General features: G+C 33.2%; 2 protein-coding genes across 3 annotated transcripts; both read right to left on the bottom strand.

Annotated features, from left to right (window-relative positions):
- Positions 1–850: 850 nt before the first annotated feature.
- LOC111705025 (protein SCAI) lies at positions 851–23,899 on the bottom strand. Of its 2 annotated transcripts, XR_002765925.1 has the most exons (12): positions 23,622–23,899; positions 18,853–18,950; positions 12,618–12,689; positions 11,744–11,842; positions 10,338–10,468; positions 6,801–7,114; positions 5,193–5,658; positions 3,368–3,541; positions 2,744–2,844; positions 2,226–2,297; positions 1,490–1,768; positions 851–1,260 (listed from the first exon to the last, which is right to left on the bottom strand). XR_002765925.1 is itself a non-coding variant. In XM_023477457.1 (11 exons), exons 1-11 carry the CDS (start codon positions 23,751–23,753, stop codon positions 1,697–1,699), a joined length of 1,731 nt encoding a protein of 576 aa, XP_023333225.1. In that variant the 5' UTR covers positions 23,754–23,899; the 3' UTR covers positions 851–1,696. The 2 variants fall into 2 exon arrangements, 1 of the variants encoding a protein (XP_023333225.1); XM_023477457.1 differs by having other exon boundaries at positions 851–1,768.
- Positions 12,690–15,836, bottom strand: LOC111705017 (uncharacterized). Its single transcript, XM_023477449.1, has 3 exons — positions 15,307–15,836; positions 14,887–15,045; positions 12,690–14,813 (listed from the first exon to the last, which is right to left on the bottom strand). Exons 1-3 carry the CDS (start codon positions 15,700–15,702, stop codon positions 13,104–13,106), a joined length of 2,265 nt encoding a protein of 754 aa, XP_023333217.1. The 5' UTR covers positions 15,703–15,836; the 3' UTR covers positions 12,690–13,103.
- Positions 23,900–23,921: the final 22 nt, after the last annotated feature.

The following is a 23,921-nucleotide window of genomic DNA, read 5'->3' as shown; positions in this document are numbered from 1 at the left end:
ACTTTTCATAACTTCCTTACAGAATTTATCACTACATTCTCGAAGTATTCAATGCTGTATTTCTAGCTGCTTAATGCTTTAAAATTCATGCATATCTATAAGTTCAGAAGGCCGTTTCATGCATATCGTTTCTCTATCTACTATACGCTATCCACTATCCAGTATTGGCCTCTTTACACATGTTCTCCATATCAGTATTCCCCTTTTTCTGCAACATATTCCAGTATTCCTCTATATCTGATATAAAATCCCGTGTTCCTCTATATCTGCTACATATTCCAGTATTCCTCTAGATCTGCTACATATTACAGTTTTCCTCTATATCTGCTATATATTTCAGTATTCCTCTATATCTGCTATATATTTCAGTATTCCTCTATATCTGTCATATAAACCAGTAATCCTTTATATCTGCTTTTTATTCCAGCATTCCTCTAAATCTGCTATAAATTCCATTACTAGATTCATTTGATGAAGCATGCCTTCATATTTGCAATTTCTTCCAATATATCTGCCATCATTCAAATTATCTTCCCAAATTGAAAACAATCAAATTTTTCTCCGCAACTTTAATTAAAATGTAAATGTAAAAGCGAAATGTCGCCTGCACTAATACTTTAAAATATCTATGAAAGGTGAAGAAAAACATTTTCCTATATTATATTTATTTTAAACCAAAAATGAACACTTGAGAGTAACATAAGGATATTAAACTGTATAACATGAACTATAGGCAGCAAGGTCGGTTAACCAAAAAAAACAATTGTGTTACGTCTTAATTGCTTATGTGAATGATTTTCTGATATAAGTATAAAACTCAAAATAAAATTTTAATACATTTATTTTTAAAAAAAGTTGCTGATGGTCAGAGTTGGTGGGAAAAGTATATAATTAGGTTGAAAGTTCCGAAGAAAATTGAATCATTTCTATTTTGTTCGAAAGGAAAACCGGATTCAGGGTAAAAACAAAAGTAATATTTTAGTTCTAACATATTTTGTTTTTAAGAACATTGAAAAAGAATCTTCTCCAATAATATGATGATAAAACACCCAAAAACAGAGTTAAAGCTTAAAAATTTTTGCGAATTGAAGAAAATTTGTAGAATATTTGCAATTTGTGATTTTACGTATTTGATATTACACAGAATAAAAATATACAACTTAATATTTCGCCATTTGACTATTTAAAACAAATAAACAGCTCCAGTTCTGTACTTTGTATACTTTACGCATACTTGCAATTGTTCTACATGTAGTTTTTCTAGGTGCACAATGTACAGAGCGTCCCATATCATATTAGATTATCTCCAAGCATTAACGCCAAGATACGCATGTACTGCTCGAAAAACATAGCATTTTCTGCATACAAATTTTTATATCAGTCTTTTAAAATCTTTAAAAATGATTCATTCTTTTTAAATTTTCTGATTTTTCCAAAAATCGCAAGTTAGAGCTATATAGGATCCAATATGATGTGGGACACTTTGTACTTTGCACGATTTTACTGTATGAACTGTATTCATTATACTGTACTGTTCAGTGTACATTGTATGCAGTATACAATTTGCATTGTAGATTGTATAGTTTAAACTGTACACTTTCATTGTACGCTGTACAGTAAGTGTAGTTATATTAGCTGTGTGCATTGTAGTGTACACTGTACATATATGTTGCGAGGAAGAATGAGTACAGGGAATCTAATCTATTTCTCCGCATTGAAAGAAAACTGGTCTAACATCCAACTGAGATGCCAAGTCCAGAACATATCGCTGAAAATATGAATTTATTGATTTCAAAATTGTCAATTTCTAAAGAAATTCAGTCTTTGTCACACACTCAAATTTTCAAATTCCTATATCTTTGCAACCTGGTGGTGAAAATCTTTTGATATTTTAAATTAAGACTTTACAGAATTCACAGTTTAAAATATATCTACGGAGGACAAGACCCTGATGGTTGTAAATGTAAAAGAGAGTGATCGCGAAAAGTGGTAATAGATGATCCATAATCCAATTTTAAATCGATTTTTATACTTTTATTTCCATTAAATGTTTCTGGAAATGGGATTAAAACAAAATTCTCTTTTGCATCGGATAGAAATGAAAAAAGTACTTAATTTAAATCTGGTTCATCCTGTGCCGTTCCATTTTCAAAAACACTCCCTTTAAGGGAAAAATTGTTAGAAAAACTAAAAAAAAGTTTTTTAATTTGAGATGAAAACCTAACCTGTAAGGTTGGGTTCTCCAGTATGTCTAGATCAGGTAGAGCAGGATGAGTTTTAGGATAAAACTGGGAACCCTGAATACAATACTTCAATTTGATATAATTAAATACAGAATCTCGAACATTTTTTGGCATTATCATCATCTACTTACGCAAATTTCTCAAAAAAATCCTTTCAGATATGAATAAGCAGAAAAGTTCATAAATTTTTAAGATCATCTAGAATCTTCTGAAAGAAAACCTGAAAAGAGCTTAAACTATTCACGATAATTTAATTTTAAAGGTGCTATATCGTTGCATCTACCATTTTGTAAAAATAAAGAAACGATATTAGAAATTGGCCATAAAAACTGAATTGTTTAAAAGTAAATAAAATATTGTTAAATTTGTTCTCTTGTGAAGAGATTTTGTGAGAGAAAATAAAATTCGTTTTTGGCAAAAATCTGTGAACATGATAGTCCTCTTTTTATTCTTTCCCATCAAGGATTTGATTATGAAAATATGAGAAACTTTTGCATTACCTTGAATGATCTATGGATTCTAAGAACTACATCACAGAATATATAGCGACACATTAATAAGCGTAGGAAATCATCTCCTAAGAAGTTGAGGTAGGAAGGGTCTGAAATAATAAAGCGTATTTGTATATGGTCTCAGTAATACAATTTTCTACGTAAAAGATAAGTCCGGTTGTGTGTGTGTTACGTACATCATCAGTGCGTTTAAAATGAAAATTGTATGTATACAGATGAAACAGCATAAAGATATATTAGGAATCAAAAGTCTTAAAAATAAATAAAAGATTTTTATCAATTTTTAGTAAGTAATTTTTCTTTGAACAAACTCTTTGTCAATTAATTTATACCTTTAGGTGTCATAGTTGATTTAAAAATCCTAAAACCATTGAAAAAGTTCATGGTATACTGGGTAGTTCTAAAAGATTGATGGGGTTGAAAAATTAAAAATTTTTTTTTAAGATATTTCCGTCAATAAGGAACAGAAAAGGGGGCCTTTACTGCAGCTTGAACAGAAAGGGAATGGACTGGATCAAAAAAGAAGCATTGATCAGTTTCTAAAAAAGTCATAACTCGACCCGTCAACCTTCAACCCTGTAGATGGAATAAATAAAATAAGTTTCTACTGACCTACTCCTCTACAGCGGGATATAAGCCTGGAGGCTTCACTAATAAATCTATCTATATAAGCAAGACACTTATCCCAGAGGTTTAGCGGGATATCCACTATATTTGTCACAAAACAGAACGCAGAGAGAGGAGAGTGAAGGAAGAGAGTGAACAAACTTCCCTTGTGTGCATGATCTGAGGAAAATGAAAAATTAATATAATAACTGAATTTAAATAACTTTGCAACCCAATGTCATAGACCTTCGATATTACAAACTATCAATTCTGTTCTATCAAATAATCTAATTTTTAAATATCAAAGGTTTACTCTATACAATCAGATTTCAATGATATAGTGATCAGAAAATATGAATTTTTAGCAAAAAATCTATTCATTTCTTCAATTGTTTCTCTTGCATTTTATTAGCAGGCCATGGGTTAAAGGGACTGTAAGCGTAATTTCAATTGACCCTTCATGCAAAGATGAAAATTCACAATGATAACCATAGAGTAAGAAAACGAAGAGGTAAAGTTTACCTCAGATGTACACAACCGACCTCCCTATTATTTGATTTGATTGACGGTTGTGTACATCACGATATGTTTACGCAAATAGATTATCAAGTACAATAGGTGGCAACAGATATATGAACAAATTATACACGACGTCACAAGTGTCAAATATAACAAGGAAAACAATATTTTCTCACATTAGTATTAGTTGACATGTTTCCCAAAATTAAATAAATAAGTGTAAAAACAGAAAATAAAGAACACATAAAATTAATATTATTTAACTGTAAGATAAGCACTTTTATCTAAAAATATCGCTATTATTAAAAAATTTTTCGGACACAAAAACTAAGTTGACACTTGTGACGTCAGAATACAGCTGTACTGTGAGTGTACAAATTCTACGTTGCCATCTATTGTACTAGAATCTATTTGTGTTTACGTATCTAACACTGTACATTTGTATATATAGGGATCGTATTTCTTAGGGTGGTTAAATGTAGAAAATTGAATATTTGTGAATTTGGATTGTATACTGCAGTCATAGAGAATAGAATATATAGAGAGGAATTTACTAGAAAAAAGTGTAAAACGGCCATTTTGTTGTACTGTTTCCATACTGCAGGTGTACTTCACATATTTATGCTATATAACCTGTTGGGCCCTGGAATATCATTTTATAGAAAATCTAAAATTATTGTTAAAAGAAAACCAAATTATGAAATAGGCTGGTTTCATAATTGACCAATGATCATTTCACATGGACTCTATACCTTCCACTTTATAAACGATGATTTTCCGTTATCACTATAAATCAAATGATGTTTTTATTCACCTAATTCATTATAAAGCTTTAAAAATTTCGAAATTGAATTGTTTAGTCTAGGGATCATACTGTATTAATGTACTCTACTGCATATAATTTGTGAACATTTACATGATTTGTACACTTTGAACTCCCTTTCAGGCTGAAAGGGACTGAAAAAATTCATACCGAGAGATTCTTTTAATTCCTCTCTATATATTCTATTCTCTATGACTGCAGTACATTCCAGTTCAGTGTTTGTTTATGTTCAGACAAGAATGACATTATATTGCATCGGCCGTTGCTATGTTTGAATGTAAAATCACGCTTCCAATCCATAAAGGGAATGGACTGGAAGCGTGATTTCCAGTCATTCTTTTCCTGTTGTCCAAATTGGAAATTATTTTATCGAAATTTCATTTTTTTTCAATAAAATTGTCAAATATATAAATTTGGTCGGGACGGGTCGGAAATCTTCACCGAGAGAATACAATCAAAGATTTATGAAATCCAAGAATTTGTTTTTACCTTGAAAGGTTGAAGGAACGCTCTGCGGAGACATTAGAACAACTAGAGGCATATCAAAGTGGTGTGGTATACTGGAGAAGGCTAAACTGTTATCTGAGTCTACAATAAGAAAGGTAGGACGTCGAGTAAACGGAAAAAGATCCCCTGGATACAAGCAACAATGCTCCTTAACATGACCCATAGACTTGTTACCGGGTGGTTCAACATCGTGTTTAGGTAGCATCAGGACCCCGCCAAGATCGTACCCCGTCTCCTCTGGTTGAGGGCGGATGGGGAAAAACCCGTCGGCGGAGATGTAAAGAAGAAGGGCGCCGTTCGGCGGTAGTTCTTTGTATCCTGAAGCTAAGAACACAAAGAGCTGTGGCAACGTTGGTTTGTAGAGCAGGTACTTGTGTGGGTTTTCTCGTCTAGTGAGCATACCGTTCTCAACTGGTATCCGTCCTGGGGCAGGAGAACAGTCATAAACCTGCAATAAATATAGATATATAGCGAAGTCAAACCTTATAGAAATCCAACGTATAGAAACAGCTACGTATAGCAACATGGCGTATTTTCCGGGAGAACATTTTTTATATTTTTGAGAAATTAAACGTTTTTGTAAAACATTGTAGCTTATCATTATCATTATCATAATTTCTATTTTTTTTAACATACCCTAGACATTAAAGGTGCAAAATAGTTTAATAAGTACAAATGTACTGCTCTCTATTGTGTTTAAGGTTCCCCAGATTTTATTATGTACTGACAACATAAATGAATGATTATATGGTTATACATGAAATTGCGTGTTACTATTAAAAAAGATATTTTCATAAAAATGCTATCTACAGTTTTATTTTTAGAGTATAAAAAAAGTTCTCCAGTAATGCTAATATGATTTCATAAAATTCCGTTTTACCATTTAAATAAAAGGATTTTATGAAAATTATATCTACTTTACAGTGATTATTTAATTTCTCAAAAATATAAAAAATGTTATCCCGGAAAATACGCCTTGTTTCTATACATTGGATTTCTATAAGGTTTGACGCCATATATAGCTAACTCAATATTAAAATAAAGCTAATAATATTTAAGCTTTATTATACAGGGTTACCCAGAAAGAAAAGAGACTTCAGAGACGAATACGAAATATTTTTAAAATTTATGTTTTCGTTTGTTTCGTTTTGATTTGATAATTCTTTTATCTTTTCAACCTTATGTAGTAAAAAGAGATATTTCAACCTATGAATTCTTAAAAAACGTTGATTACACCAAAGGTTGCAAAGATGTAAGGATTAAAAACTGGAGATCGAGGCAAGTGTACAGTTCCTTATTTCATATACCATTCAAAGATTTCAATCAAACCATAGGCATAATTCAACCTGCATAATTTTATCTTTAAAGATTTTCAGGTCGTCATTAAAATAGTATTCTTAGGGACGTAGAAGAATTCTTACATATCTACATACACAAAAAATTCAAAGCGATATTTCTGTTTGAATACCATTAGCCCTTAATTAAATACTACAGTAATATTTTACATGGCATCGAGAAGAAACATGTGCAGTGAAAATATATTTTTCAATGGCTTCAGGAATATGTTTATATGTTAATTTCTTTTCTTACTTGAGCCATCTCATCCTGGGGTTCCCGCTCCAGGGTTTGCAGCATACGGAACATGTCGAGGGTCAGCTCGGAGAACTTGATCTGGTCCGTCACGTTACCTACTATTATCACCTCCTGGAGAGACAAGGTCATGATCGGAGATCTCTCCACCGGAGGAGTAATTAGAGGGTTCAACCTGTGGCTGAGAACAATGCTGTTACTATCGGAGTCCAAGACGTTTACGACCGTGTCCGCCTCTATGAAGGATCTTATCTCTGCAAGGACAAGAGACCATTCCATCTGATCATCAGGCTCGTAGGTAGCAGTGTACTCATCTAAACAAATTCAAAACATAAGATGGACAGATAGATATAATCATTAAATTAGGAAAGGATGATTTCGTATTACACGATCTCGCGGAAACCAAGAAGTAATAGAACTAAGGTGAGTGTAGTAAGGTTTGCTCACATTCTACTATGACGAAATAGGAAAGCTTTGGAAACCAGATAAATTTGCTTTTCTTATACGTGTGCTTAAAATCAAAACTAGAGGAGCTACGAGGTCACAAAGCCGTAACGTTAATGTCGCATACATTTGAACTTCTCCTTCTATTTATATACCCAAGAATTTCGAGACCTGTTTACAATAAAACTGGTTCCTGAGCTGTCCTAATACGCTGTTTTGTAAAATGTAAACAAACCCTAACACCCTCTTTTTAGTTCTATTAACCCTTAGAAGTAACAATCTACTTTATGACAGGTTTCCAATTCAATCAATCTCTAGTTTCAAAGACATGGCTAAATGTAAATTGCAACAATGTATTTATACCAATGAGTGTATACTGCATATTACTCAAGCCATTAAACTAAGCTATTAGTTCGCCACACTACAGATATATTAGTCCAGGACTGTGCTGTGTTGCAGGATAACTATTAATGAAATGTCAGAATCCAATCTTCTCCGTATATAACTAACTATACACAAACCTAATACAAACTCAGAGGAACAAATAACAATGGAACCAAAATTAAACGGATGTGGGAGGGAATATGTCAGAGATCCCATTATACCATTAAAATATATCTATACTCTATCCTGCAGGGTGATTCATAAAATATTTAAACTATGCTACAGCGTATATCATAATATATCTATACTCTATACTACAGCGTATATCATAATATATCTATACTCTATACTACAGCGTATATCATAATATATCTATACTCTATACTACAGGGTATATCATAATATATCTATACTCTATACTCATAATATATGTATACTCTATACTACAGAGCCCAAAACTTAAGAAAGGGTATTGTTATGAAAACCAGTTTTGAAACCCGGATTTTAAGAATGGGGTTAGGCATTTTTGTCGATATCAATATTTTGTTATAAAATATTTTCTTATTTAATTTCTTCAATATACTCCATTTTTTAAAATCTTTTTAATCAAAATCTACACAAATGTTAGGACCTCAAAATGGAAACTCGGGAGTTTCGTTCTACGATACTCTTTTAAATTTCGGGCTCAGGGTATATCATAATATATCTATACTCTATCCTGCAGGGTGATTCATAAAATATTTAAACTATACTACAGGGTATATCATAATATATGTATGCTCTATACTACAGGGGGTATCATAATATATGTGTGCTCTATACTACAGGGGGTATCATAATATATATATACTCTATACTACAGGGTATATCATAATATATCTATACTCTATACTACAGGGTATATCATAATATATCTATACTCTATACTACAGGGTATATCATAATATATCTATACTCTATACTACAGCGTATATCATAATATATCTATACTCTATACTACAGCGTATATCATAATATATCTACATGGGGTATCTTTATATTGCTTTAGATTTTTCAGTGTAATCTGTACTTTTTATTACTGGATGTATCAAAATATAAACATTGAAGTCTGTTTGTTGTATTTTTGTATTTTGCGAAACAAAGAAATTAAATCTTTGAAACAAACTCTGAGTTTTCCCTTTGCAACCTAATGTTGTAGTAGGTGTAGACCTCAGATATTTCAAACAACTCTATACACACTCCAAGAGTTATATGCATATAAATATTTTATGAGAAATGTGAAGTAGTATAAAAACACACAGCCCTTTAAACTTTTTTCCATTAATTTCTTGGCAATTGAGTTTTGAGGCGTTCATTTCTTATTGGAAAATAACAATATTACATATTAGAGATTTTTAAACTCTGTCTTGCTGAAGACAATTTCAAAACCTAGTCACAGAGAAAATTAAATTTTATTTACATTCGTACTCGTACTATAGATTCAACATTTATCACTTAATCTTTAAGAAATGAAATGTTGATTCGAGTTTGATAAAAATGTAAAATATTGCATAAGGAATATAAAGGGGAGGGGGGAGGATGGCTCAGGAAGATTTATAGCTATGAAGGGAGTAAGGCCTGAACTAAATATAGCAATATATTTAATATCCAACACATAGTGTAGAAGTATAACTCACTAGATTTCAACAAAACAAAACATACTTATTCTTTTCTTCTTAAACTCTAGAACACAGGGTGAGTCAAAAAAAAAGTGTGATTAGCGGCGCCTGGTGCAAAATTGTACCTTTTTTGTGCAACTCTCCTGTATGGTATTTTTTCAATATTTGTTGAATTTTTTTTATTCTTTTTTGGTACTCCAATGGCCCCTAAAAAAATCCGCGAACTTTTTTTTTCTCTCAAAATCAAAAGTTAACAAAAGCAATCACAGAAAATTCGGTTCTAGCCTAATTTTTAAGGAAAAGTTGTTTTTCGATGGCAATTCAGGTTTCAACTGAAACGCGTATATTTAAAACTTTAGAATATACTAAGAAGAAAGGAAAAACTTTTCCTTAAAAATTAGACCAGAACTGAAAATTGCGAATTTAATTTTTGCAATTTTGCTAACTTTCTGTGGTTCTGTGATTCAATCTTTATAAAATTTTATATTTTGATAGAAATAATTTACATACACATTTTTTCTTTTCTAAACTTTTGATTTTGAGAAAAAAAAGTTTCGCGGATTTTTTTTTGAGCCATTGGAGTAATAAAAAATAGAAATAAATGAACAAATATTGAAAAACACCATACAGAAGCCGCTAATCACTTTTTTTTGACTCGCCTTGTATATGTTTACTCAGCTCCCTAAAACATATAATAATATGTTTACTCAGGTCCATAAAATTAACATGTTTACTTTAGCTCCCAAGAACCAACCTATATGTTTACTGAGCTCCCTAGAACCTGCCTATATGTTTACTCAGCTCCCTAGAGAACCTACCTATATGTTTACTCAGCTCTCTTGAACCTACCTATATGTTTACTCAGCTCCCTAGAGAACCTACCTGTATGTTTACTCAGCTCCCTTGAACCTACCTATATGTTTACTCAGCTCCCTAGAACCTACCAATATTAACTCAGCTACTCGGAAGCTACCTATATTTTACACAGCTCTCTAAAACCTACCCATGTTTACTACACTCTCTAGTACATACTTAGCTCCCTAGAACCTACCTATATGTTTACTCAGCTCCCTAACCAGGTCCCGAACTAGTTTCATCTTCTTAAGTAGGAGGCAGACAACGATAAACCTGGCATAGTACCGGAGCTTCTTCACAATCAAGTCGGATCTCTCATGCTGGGACCTGAATTCAAACTTATAAAAACTGAGTTAATATTTTCCTCCTCTATCCCATATTACTCGATAAACTTTGCACTTGCAATTAAGCAAAATAAGGATTCCCATGCGACAAAGGAACTACGTTATTACATCAAATTCTCATTATCGAATCCATCTGTGCAATCAGATAGTGTAAACCTTTACTATTTGAATTATCAAAATGTCTACATTAGGTTGCAAAGATATAAGGATTAGAAAGAGTTTTAGGCGAGTCATCAGATCCTTAGTCCAGAAGGGAGCTTCAGAAATATCCCAATTTTTTTGATGATTTTTGAGCTTAAATGATAATTAAATTATAATCCAACAATTACAATCCAATAATCTAACAATTCAATCAAATAATTATAATATTGTTGTTTTCAGTTGTTTTAACAAAAAAAGATTAAACGTCACGATCTTTGTGATTGTCTAGTAATGTAAGCCGAGGATGAAAAAAAAACTAATTTTTATCTTAGAGAAACTGAGTTTTTGCAACAATTTCTGGTTTTCTAATCCCTATTTCTTTGGAACCTGAAATTTAAAAAATTCTGTTAGATCAAAAGTTAGAAATATAAAAGGTCTTCACCGCCAGGTTGCAAAGATATAGAGATTAGAAAATTTGAGTTTGTGGCCAAAACACCGTTTCTTTTCCAAACTCTAATACCCAACTATCTTTGCTTCCTGATTCAAACAATTTCCTTTTATTAAAACAATTCAAATAGAAAAGTTTCCGTTATTTATTTTGTCTAAAACTGGCTAAAAAAACTTTTATCAGATTCTTTCAATGAAGATATAATATTTCAGATGACCATTTTTCTGGTTTTATTGGCGTTTTCTCATTGAAAGAAAAGTACAACTCTTTCCCCTTTTATCAAACTAGCCTTAGAGGGCGCTTCGCGCCCATCTTCTAAATTAGTTGTGAACATGTTCTCTTTGTGTACATCGTAAAACAAAACAAAAATAATTCGCGGATTTTCACAAAAAATTTCGCGGATTTTCAAAATTTTTAAAAATTTAATGACGATCGAATTTTGATGGAGACAAATATTTAAAATTTTGATCATTCATAAACCTTCCCTGGAGTCCCTAGATGTCCCACAAAAAATTTGGGCCCGATCGGTTCAGCCGTTTTGACGTTTATTGGATACAAACAAACAAACAAACAAACAAACAAACAAACAAACAGACAAACAGACAGACATGCCAAATTTATATATAGATGTCGAAGCAATTCCTTCAGATTATAAAAATATAAATTCACCTTTCCTCCCTAGTAGTTCTAGAGTAATATGCCCGCCCTCGTATAGCTGCGTAGAACGAGAACGCTTCATTCAGATAATTTGTCTCACTCGTTCTCAAACTAGACAAATATTTGTATAATGGAACCAAGGCAATAAAGAACCAGATAAATGGAACCCAGGCAATATAGAACCAGAGAAATGAAACCCATGCAATATAGAACCAGAGAAATGGAACCCAGGTAACATAGAACCAGAGAAGTGGAACCAAGGCAACATAGAAACAGAGAAATGGAACCCAGGTAACAAACACCAGAGAAGTGGAACCCAGGCAATAAAGAATCAAAGCAATGGAACCCAAGCAATATAGAACCAGAAAAATGGAACCCAGGCAATATAGAACCAGATAAATGGCACCCTGGCAATATAGAACAAAAAAATGGAAGCCAGGCAATATAGAACCAGAGAAATGAAACCCATGCAATATAGAACCAGAGAAAATGAACCTAGACAATATAGATCCTGAAAATGGAACCCAGGCAATATAAAACTTGAGAAAAATGGAACCCAGGCAATAAAGTACAAGAGAAATGGAACCCAGGCAATATAAAGGCAAAGTATTTGAGCCCAGTCAATATAAAGCAAGGAAATGGAACCGAGGCAATATTTAAAGGTGAGAACAAGAACTAAGGTAATATAAAAGCAAGAAACGAGAACCCACTAATATAAAAGGAAATGGAACCCAGGTAATATAAAAGCAAGGAACAAGAACCCAGCTAATATAAAAGCAGTAAATGGAACCCACTAATATAAAAGGAAATGGAACCCAGGTAGCATAAAATAAAGTAAATAAACCCCACGCTACATCAAACTTATCCAAGACATGGTTTAACTTACTAGTAGTGATAATAAAGCTGTCCTATCTTGGAAGCTATTTCTCCGATCTGCCACCTCTTCAGACCATACTTCCTGAGATAAAAAAAATTTAAAACACAAGAAAAAAAAATAAAACATACAATCACAGAAACCTTTTAGTTGGTCCAAACTATCTTCTGTTTGATCTGAACGAGGAATAACAAAAAATAATGAATAAATCTGCTCTTGAATCCACTGGAAATTATTTAATGTTGAATTCGCAAAATATTGTTTAAGATAAAATACACAACTCAACAAAATCGCCAAAACTAAATATTAATTATAATTTAAATGTACGATGTTAAGTATATAGCAAAATACCATGCTACATCAATTATCTTAAATTAGATGACAGTAAGATGCTAACAAATGTATCAAGTTCAACTACAAAACTAATCTATTGACATTATATCAAGATATTGTCGTGTTCTTCGATATGATTGAAATTTTCCACCATGTTTAGTCGACTTAAAAACTTGAATCTGAACTCGAATTAACATCTTCTTCTATCCCCTGTATCTCCATATGCTCCTTGAGAAACCCGTCGATAATACCACACTGATCTTTTAGCTTTGTGCTCAACTCAGGCTTGACAAGAACTACGCAAGGGAAGAGTCCGTGGTGCATCCTGAAAGCTCCTCTTCCATAATCTTTCGAAATTTGAACCTTAGGGATCTTATCCGGAACCTTGATAGATGGTGATCGCTTAAGCCTAGGTTGGGGTTTCAGTCCCTGAGTTTCAAATAGATGATGAGCATCTTCCAAAAGGCGATGGCGCTGAGATTTAATGGAAACCGGTTTAATGGAGAGAGGTTTGATTTCAGTGGAGGGTGGATTGTTTCCAGAGGAAGGTGGTTTGTTTCCACTGGAGGGTGTTTGGTTTTCAGTGGAGCATGTTTGGTTTTTAGTGAAGGATGTTTTGCTTCCACTGGAGGGTGTTTGGTTTCCAGTGGAGGGTGTTTGGTTTTTAGTGGAGGTTGTTTTGTTTCCAGTGATTGGTACAGGTTTAGTGTCAAGAGGAGGAGTGGAAACTTGTGGATTTGGCCGGATTGGTGACAACACGGGAACTGGTGAAGCTGATATTTGTGCAGGGTTCAAAGGACGTTTTTGAGTAGAATTATGGTCCCAGTTTACAGGAGTCCATCCTGAAAACTTTGCGGATGGAGTGACTGGAATCCTTCCGTAATCTGAGGGAATAGATAAATGTGGATCCATTCTAGAGATGGTGGAAGTAGGCTTTCCAAACACATCGAGTTTAATCTGACTACCAGTGGTTTTCGGGAATATCTTGATCTCCCGTCCAGTGTTCTCACGCCAGCCAAGAATTGTATTACCGAACCTCAATTCATCCTTATCCTGGAGAACCTGGCTGCTCCCGGATGCAATCTTCTTCTTGGATATAATTACGGTTTTGTTGAGAGCAGTGATGATTATTTGTCCGTCACTGTTTACTTCTAGGACTGCATGCTCCCGGGATACAGTACTGTCAGACAGCAAGATGTCACATTCCTTGTCTCTGCCGATTATAACCTTGTTTTTAACAATGTATTCGACACTATTGGGGAAATCAACAAGGGTGCCGAGGATCTTGACATCGGTCTTCTTCTTCTCTTCAACTATAGTCGGTAAAATGTTTTCAAAATCCAGCTGATCTTCTAGTTGAAGACAATATGAAGCTTTGTTTAAATCAACAGATACATCTACACCAGCTTTTTCTTTATGATCATGTAGTTCTTCAAACTCGGGATGTTTCTCTCCTTTCTTCTGCTCTATCAGCTCTGAAAAACTACCAGAGAATCCGTTATCAAGCACGTCATGATCGGATCCCAGGAGAATTCCTTCTTCCATCGGAGGCAGAGTATTCGAGGTGTACATTCCGATCTCTTTCGTGAATCTGTTTTCAGGACTGGTATTTATCGGAGTAGATCTTTTCCTCCTATCTAAAGTTTGATCTCCTTCGGCCCTGATCTCATGTACATCCGGAGAGTTCCTTAGTGAACTGCAACATAGTGGTGATCCTATAGGCGGACGGACCATGCATGATATTACACTTGGATCGGATGAATCAAGAAAACTCGCTATTTCTCCGACACACATTTCTTCTGTCACATTATCACTTTTAGCCAGGAGAAGGAGGGAACTGAGAACCTTTTCCTGTTCGATAGAACCGGGTTCAATCTAAAAAGAATATTTATATATTCTTCAGTTGTTTTTAAACCCCAATCATTCTTTTCAATAAAAAGTCCAATACCTGGATAACTGTATACTTCATTCTCATGAAGATATTGAGAAATATTTCTCTCTCCTGGGCCTCAATCCTCTCCTGGTATACCAGGAGAAAGTGGAGGGCTATGTCTAGAACTCGTCCTTTATCTGCTCCTTCTTTTTTTATAGCTCCGTACTCAACCCTCTACACGGATGTCGGATTTTAAAAATAGTTTTTTTTTGTTAAAAGTTGTCTGTTTTACCAAGGCATTATAAGTTTAACGTTTTCCTGTCAAAAAGTAAAAAATATTTTGAATTAGAAAATTATATTGAAATAATAGAGGTTGGAGAGGAGGTTAAGAGCTATTTTCTCAATTAAAATATCAGTGAGGTTAGAAGAGGTTAGAATGGGAGGGGGGGGGGTAGGAGGATGGGATCTAAGAGAAAATGTAATCCGTGAGCATCCCTGCAGAATAAATTTTGCAATGAATTCCATTATTTTTCCTCTCTTATCCACCAGTTCTACAGTTCCCTGGTTGGTTTTGTACTCCAGGTTAAGAAGAGCTGTCATCAACTCTATTGTCTCCGACCATCTAATCCTTGGACACGTTCTTTCCTCCAGGATCTCCTCTAGGGAGAGGATGGCCGCCTCTACAGCGAAATCAACCTTGTCGTGGAAGAATAGAAAGAGTTGAACCAGATCATTGATAAGTCTTTCATAGATCCCAACCTGGAAGATTTGACAGAGAAGGATTGAGAACTCTTCCAGATCTTCTATCTGAGCAAGATCTTCCAAACATTTTCGGTTCTCTCCTCTCACTAGACTAAGAAGGTTGTCATAATCCTCCTGTTTCCCTATCATTTTCTTCTAGAATTTAGCTTGACATTTTAATATGGTTTAATATTAAACTGAATTTAAATTTTGAATATTCATCAAAATCGCTGCCAGAACAAATTTATAATATCTACTTTAAATGGTTTAACAGTGAACAGCGAACAGTGAACAGTGAACAGTGAACAGTGAACAGTGAACAGTGAACAGTGAACAGTGAACAGTGAACAGTGAACAGTGAACAGTGAACAGTGAACAGTGAACAATGAACTGTGAACACTGAACACTGAACACTTGACAGTGAACAGTGAACAGTGAACAGTGAACAGTGAACAGTGAACAGTGAACAGTGAACAGTGAACAGTGAACAGTGAACAGTGAACACTGAACAGTGAACAGTGAACAGTGAACAATGAACTGTGAACACTGAACACTGAACACTTGAACAGTATGTGTTCCGAATAATTTAACAGAACAAAACTAATAACAGATCACTCCATAATCATAAAATGCAGGAGAAATTGAATGCAGAATTTAAAAAATATGGCTTTTTACATATAGGAAACATGATGTAACATGCAACATGTACATACAGAGAATAAATCATTTTAGTGCTGTATCACAATATTTGTATAAATGTATCTAGTCTTTGCCAAAAATTCTGATTTTCTAATCCCCATATCTTTGCAACCCAATGTTGTATACTATGAAATATTGTAGATCAAATAAACTAAGTTTTAAAAATCAAAGGTTTAAACTTTCGGGTTTCAAATATTTGGCGATTAGAAAATTTGAGTTTGTGGCAAACACTCAATTCCTTTGACTACTTAAAGAGAAAACAATGAACTTCGAACTACATTAGTTACAATACAATTATTTTTTTAACCCCTCTTTATTCTTCCGACTATAATGAGCCGGGGAAATAAAGTGGGTTTCAGGTTGTTTATTGTTCTAATCTAATTTCAAGCAATTATGTTAAAATATGTTGATTTAGGATAAACTGTCAATTAGATGTCAAAATTGGAGAATATTTTATAAAAAGAAAATGGATTTGACCAGATAGATTGCGTTTTAATTTCTCTCCCTAGCTCATCACTTGATTTGTAATCATCCCAAGGTACAAAACTGTGTTTTAATCTAGTATTTAGAGATATTAAAAATAGATATAAAGTCAAATATCACAAAAATATAAAACTGCGTCAATGCTTGACATAAACCCTGATAAAGAAGTGGATTGCGTGTCTCACTTTTTCATCAGTGATACAATTCCCATTTTTGAAGGAAGTATTTTAGAAAAACATAAAAACCTTGTCACTCACTCACAATATATTTTTCAATTGGTATTATTGATAAATCAGTATATTTTGGGAGTTTGCTTGTCGTGTGCACTTTATCTGACAAAAAATAAAAATAAATTACTTTTTATCCATCTATAGTATATATAGATATTCTATAATTAACCAAATTAAACATAATTAAAAATAAAAAGCTAAACAACTGTTGAGGATAATGTCGTCCTTTCCGCTAAAACCTTTTGTATTGACAATACTAAATACATGGACCCTCATGAGAACTAAATATTTGTTCTCTCCAATATTAGTTTTATCAGAATAAACAAACAACATGTTTATTGTTTATTCTTTTATACAATATCAAGCCAATTGGTTACAAAGACCAGGACGGGCTGTTTTTACATGATCATTCATAAAAAAAACAAGCAAATCACAGAATGTTTACCAAATAAAACATAACTAAAAATACAGAGTTTTTGATAAAAATGAACATGTGAGAAACTTTAGTTGGTTTTTGTCGAAGCTAGACCAACTTGAATAGATAAACTGCATTTTCTGGGGTTTTGTCTTGGATAAAATATTTTAGTTTGGTTTTGTGTCGAAGGTACTCCGAGCAGAATAGAAACAATGTTGCAATTTCTTGTATTTTGTCCAAGATAAAATAGTTTAATTTGAGTTTTCTCTTTTTAATTACAACTCTACTAATTTTATACATGAAATACAAACTACAATCTAAAAGGCTCAACCAGTCCGCTATCCAAGTCAACCAGGACACACCCCACCTGAATCTGAATGCCACACAGGGACACCAGCGTAGCTGATCAATCTAGCTATTACTCAGGCTCTAAATGCCACACAGGGACAAACGCGTAGCTACGACACAAGCTATCAATTCGGCTTAAAATGGCACACAAGGACACAAACGTAGCTATCAAACAAGCTATTTATTCGGCTCTAAATGCCACACAGGGACACAAGCTTAGGTATCGAACAAGCTACCAATTCGGCTCTAAAAGCCACTCAGGGACACAAGCGTAGCTATCGAACAAGCTATCAATTCTGCTCTAAATGCCACACAGGGACACACGCGTTGGTTATCTATCAAGCCCTTAATCGATCTCTACCCTAAACGAGGTATGATCTCAACCCGAATACTACTCTGCACTGTAATCAAAGAGGAGTTCTGATTCTAACTGATCTCTATTTATAAATCTATAAGTTACATGTTAAGTTCCAATACGCATTCACAATATAACGTAGGTATAATCTAAGCACAATATGTAGCTAGTCTAGTCGCAGTTTAAGTTTTACGTAGTTTAATACTTCCGCATTTAGTTCCTCAGACAATGTACAGCGCATTTTATATAGGTATGTTCAAACAGCATTTATTACATATATACACTTGGAAGCTTAAATATATAACTACAAAAGCCGGGGACAAATGTAAAATATAGAAATAAAAAAGTGCTTATTGAGCACTTTAATGCTTGTCTGTCATCTAGTTCTTTATTGTTTGCTTGTCTATATGTCTTTTATTCTACTTGTCTGTTTGTCTTTTTGTCTCAGTGATTTGTTTTTGTTCTTTTACGGTCTTTTCATTTTGTTTTCTGTTCATCTACTTATCTATTCGTCTGTGTGTCTGTTCGTCTATTTGTCTGCTTTTGTAAATGTCGGTTTGTCTATTTTTCGGATTGATTGTCTATTTTTTTAGGTCTTCTGCTCACCTGTTAATCGCATTGGTCGATTTTCTCTTTGTCTTTTTGTCTTTTTGTCTTTTTGTCTTTTTGTCTTTTTGTATTTTTGTCTTTTTGTATTTTTGTATTTTTGTCTTTTTGTCTTTTTGTTTGTTTTTGTCTGTTTTTTTCAGTTTATCTATGTGTCTGCTAACCTGTCCAGTATAGCTCTATGCTGCTGCTGGAATTTCCAGAGTTTAGTATAAATATCGAAGGTTCGACCAAAGTATCCCTGCCACTGTTTATGTCCATACTGAAAACAAACCTCAGATTATTGTTATTTTATCGAGTTCTATTTCTTCAAACTCGTCAGACTGTAGCCGGCCATACAGTTTTCCTATGGAATATTTCTGGAGAAATGTAGACATAAGTTAATGGGACAGGATTTTATTTTCACTTTGTACCTTTTTTAGAAAATAAACTAATTGCTATATGAAAATAATTGTTTTGTTTAATCATTTCGAGATGTGGGGGAAATATTTTAAGGGTGGAAAATCTTCTCCCGCTGTGTGCATTATATCTTTAAAATCTTTAAAATTGTTCTTTTTTAATCTTTTAAGTTTGTTAGTTCTGGTGTTCAAATTCCGACATTTAATCCTTTTCATCTATTAAGGAGTTTTAACAAATACAGGATATTGAAAAACAGGTTATTTTCATAGTTACAGAATGTTTTGAATAAAGAACTAGTAATTTTGCATAAATTTGACCTTTGTATTATTTCTAGATTTGTCTGAGATGAGAGTGGGATTGATCTCCAACTTATTTACATATGGTTTACCATAATAATGAATAATCTATCTTAATAATATATTCCTTCTCTCCCATCATATTATTAATAAACCAACATCCCTTCTCTTTCTGACATTTATTTATTTCTTTGGATTTAACATTTCAATATCACGTTAAACTAGAGTAAATTGCAAGTGTAAGATTTTTTATACGTTTTCAATGAGAACTCCTCTTATTGAAGTGCTATTGAGTAGGAAAAAATGTTTTTAATTTCTTATACAGTGAAACCCTTAAAAACGAATACATCGGAAGAATTTATCAAATGTCGTCTTGACAATTTTTCAATGAGTTTTATACTATATTACGTAAATTTCATTATTTGCGAAAATAAATAAATAGACATGAATATGCGGGAACAGTTTTAAAGAGTTCCATATAATCATTTAATCAAAAAACTAAATATCTGCAACATTCCATTATCAGAAAGTGAAGAATACGACATTTGATGAATTCTTTCGATGTATTCGTTATTAAGGGTTTTACTGTATATAACCTGATAATTTGCTTTTTTCGTACTTGAGCATAAAATCAATTTTAGAGGAGCTACGAGGTCACAAAGCAGTACCAGTAATATTGCTAAAAATTGACCTCATTCTGTTTAGTTCACAGTGCAATATCTCTTTCTCAATCATTAATATAGTCATGGATTAGTAAATGTCAATAGAAAGAAAAAAAGTGCTACAATGCTGCTTTTATATAAGTCGTTTAAATATCATATATCAATTATCTACCAATAATAAACTTACTTAATGGGATTGTGAACTAAATGTTAACAAGGGTGTCCTTTGACCCTTGTCAATTTTTTGACGACTAACTTGGGAACCCAGCTTGACCTGGAAACTTAAATTTCTCTATAAAAGTCGTTTCACTTAACTTAGAACTTTCCCGTAGTTCTATCGAGTTCCCCAATCAAAATTTGAGGCAAATCTATCCAGAGGTTCCTGAGTTATGATCGGATATATCCAAACAAAAGAACAAAGTTACTACATTAAAAGTTATGACAATACCGACCATTATTAACCGTTTAATGGGTACTGAAAACATTTAATAAAAGCACTCTTAAAAAAAGGATCGCTAAAATTTACAAGATTAGCCCCTTCGTTAGAAACTATTTTGGCTAAAGTTGAAATTGTAATAAATGTTTAATGTTCGTATCTTATTGTATATTAATTTCAAGTTTGAATCATATATTGCGTGCAAGTTAAATTTGATAAAACTAAACGTGACTGCGGGGAGGGAGGGAGTGGTGATTAAAATAACATTTATTTTTTTTAACAATGATTACCATCTACACTGTAGGTTACCCAAAAAGGAGAAGACTTAATTCAACTTTGGGATTGGTCTATTATATATGTTTCCGGTCGTCTTTACAGTCTCATACTGTGTGGGTTACCCTGAATATACGAAGAACAGTATCAAAAAAAAACTCTTCATTTGATGAGTAAAATGAATTGATTTGAATTTAGAAATTACTCTTGCAATATTTCTATTAAAGCCGCAATTTTTAAGATTTGTTTAATGCATTCTTCCTGAACATTGACTTTTGTAGAATGAGGGGTTAAATGGTAAGAAAAATTTTCGAGATAAGTTAATATTTAAATAATAAAAACCCCTTAAAATGTTATGATTTAACCTGCCTTACCAGGGATAACAAGGTAGGATATAAATTTGAAATATTATTGTTCAGGATTTTCACATTTTATTTGATTGAGAATACCAGAACCAAACTTCGGAATATATTCGCTGGAAAAAGAAACTGCTATTGTTTAAAATAAACATAAACAAAGATCCGGTTTAGAAATTACCATATTTCTTGAAATATTTAAATTTGTTTGTATTTTTATCATATTATGATGGCTGAAAAAAAGCAATAGATAAAAGTACATCATTCATATTTTCTTTTGTAAATATATAATAGAGGGTTCTATCTTTCTTTATAAAAAAAAATATATTTCCTTTCCCTTTTGTAATTTCTACATGTCCACTGCTCGTTTATAATACATAATATCTAATATGAGCACTGAATAGTAAACTGTTAGGTGTCCCAAAATATAAATAGTCCGCATAAATATAAAACTTGACTCAAAATTGACAAAATGACGGATTCTATAAAGTTTACTGTTAGTTGATATAAATGGTCAAAGTATTGTATTCTTGGTTATAATTGTTTCTAATTGTTTGTAGCTGGGTTTGGAGGGAGGGGGGATCAATACCGCGGACAGACAGAGGGCTGGGTTGGGTTGTATCAGATACTTACCAATATATTTAATTATATACATTAAGCAGATATAGAAAATAATAATTAATTCTGAATTTACAGTATGATCTGATCATACAGAGTGTGTCCATATAAAAATGGACAATATAATGGTGCTCTCCAAAGTATATGGTTTTAAGGACGAGACATTGACAACTTCTCAGTAGTTGACCAATTTATTTTTTATCTTTTGAACTATTTGAAATCTGAAACACCTGGATTATACAGGGTTACCCACAAAGGATGAGACTTCAGAGACGATTGTACGGAATTTACTTAAAATCACGACCCCCTTGTAACTGTAAACATGTTTCACTCTTTGCCAAATCATGTTAGCTAAGCCCTCAAAAGACTATATTCAAGGCAGATGATTTAATTCAACATAGAAATGTCATATTTTGACAGTCTCAGATCGTCTTTACAGTCGCATCTTTTGTGGGTAACCCTGTATCTATATGTATAAACAGTAGTAAGCTCTGTTTGTTTGTCTGTATGTTTGTTAGTCAGATCAAAACTTGGGAAACTCGGATGAACCACGGGAATGTTCTTAGCTTGGTTTAAAGATTCTAACTTGACTTTCCAGGCAAGGCTTGCTAGTGCTGGGTTCCGAAGTTAGTATACCATAACGTAGTTTATAGGTTCTTAGTAAAAATCTGCCATAAAGCAGGAAGAGCGCTCCTACAAATACAAAAACGTGACCCTGCAGAAGAAAATTCCGGAATTACTATGAAAAATACATTTCTTGAAATTTTTAAAGAGTAAAAACCATTTAAAACCATTACATAACGAAACCCGGTTCATTTATTCCCAAATATATTTTTCTACCTCCATTATTAAATTAGATTAGTTTGGAAATGTAAATCACCGACGTTGTCCAGGGGAATCATATGATCATCCATAATTTATTACTCACGAGGGAAGAGGGGGGGGGGGGAGAAAATCGATTGAGCGCTAAATTGTATTTCGTTCATTTGCGCTTTGGTGTAGAAACTCTCATCTATTTACTTGAGTTCCAATTTTATTTCTTTTTTCAGATTTAACCACTTAAATAAATATATACCATGTCAATCACAAGAGAGCCACAAACAATCCATGCACTCATAACCAATCCTACTCAGCTATTAGAATAAAACTATTAACCCATCCTACTCAACTAATACAACCACAAACAATCCTACTCACTATTAACCCATCCTACTCAACTAATACAACCACAAACAATCCTACTCAACTATTAGAATAAAACTATTAACCCATCCTACTCAACTAATACAACCACAAACAATCTTACTCAACTAAACCAACCACAAACAATCCTACTCAACTGTTAAATAAAACTATAAATCATCCTAATCAACTAATAGAATACAACCACAAACCATCCTACTCAAATATTAAATACAAATCATCCTTCTTAACTGTTCTAATACAACCACAAACCATACTACTTACATATTAAATACAAATACATATCATCCTACTTAACTGTTATAATACAAACCATCCTACTCAACTATTGTAAATACAACCAAGCCATCCTTCATTACTATTAGAATAAAACCATAAAACATTCAACTAAACTTCTTAGAATACAACTATAACCATTCTTCTTAACTATTATAATACAACCACAAACCATCCTACTCAACTGTCTTCCGTTTACATAATAAGGAATGATAAACGTGTTGTAAACCTTTGATATTTCAAATTCAGATTACTTGATCTAACGGAATTCATAGTTTGAAATATCTAAGGTCTGCAACAGTTGGTTTCAAAGATATAGGGATTAGAAAATCTGAGTTTGTGGCAAAGACTCAATTCCTTTTCATTTGTTTCAAAGTATTATCTAATATGGTAATCACCACTCTAGTATTCTACCTGCGGCATGTCTCTTAACCCGTTAAAAAGCTGCTTGGATTTCTCCAAGTGATGACAAAACTCACTGATAACCTTCCTCTCCTCTCCCTCCAGGTCCAGAACCACGTCGTCGTGCATCCCGAGCTCGTTCATCCCGTCCTAAGCCATGATCACTAGGTTGTTGTACCCGGAGCAAGTGGTCTGAGTGTGAATCCCACAACAACTCGGGTTCATCTGGCAGACATGGCTTTCCACTGCGGTACTATACAGTATTGATCGGTTCGGAGGCTTTCTCTCCCAACCTTGCCTTTCTATTTATCA

The sequence above is a fragment of the Eurytemora carolleeae genome, unplaced genomic scaffold, assembly GCF_000591075.1.
Source record: "Eurytemora carolleeae unplaced genomic scaffold, Eaff_2.0 scaffold2, whole genome shotgun sequence".
Classification (NCBI taxonomy): domain Eukaryota; kingdom Metazoa; phylum Arthropoda; class Copepoda; order Calanoida; family Temoridae; genus Eurytemora; species Eurytemora carolleeae.
This window is presented reverse-complemented; position numbering and strand designations above follow the sequence as displayed.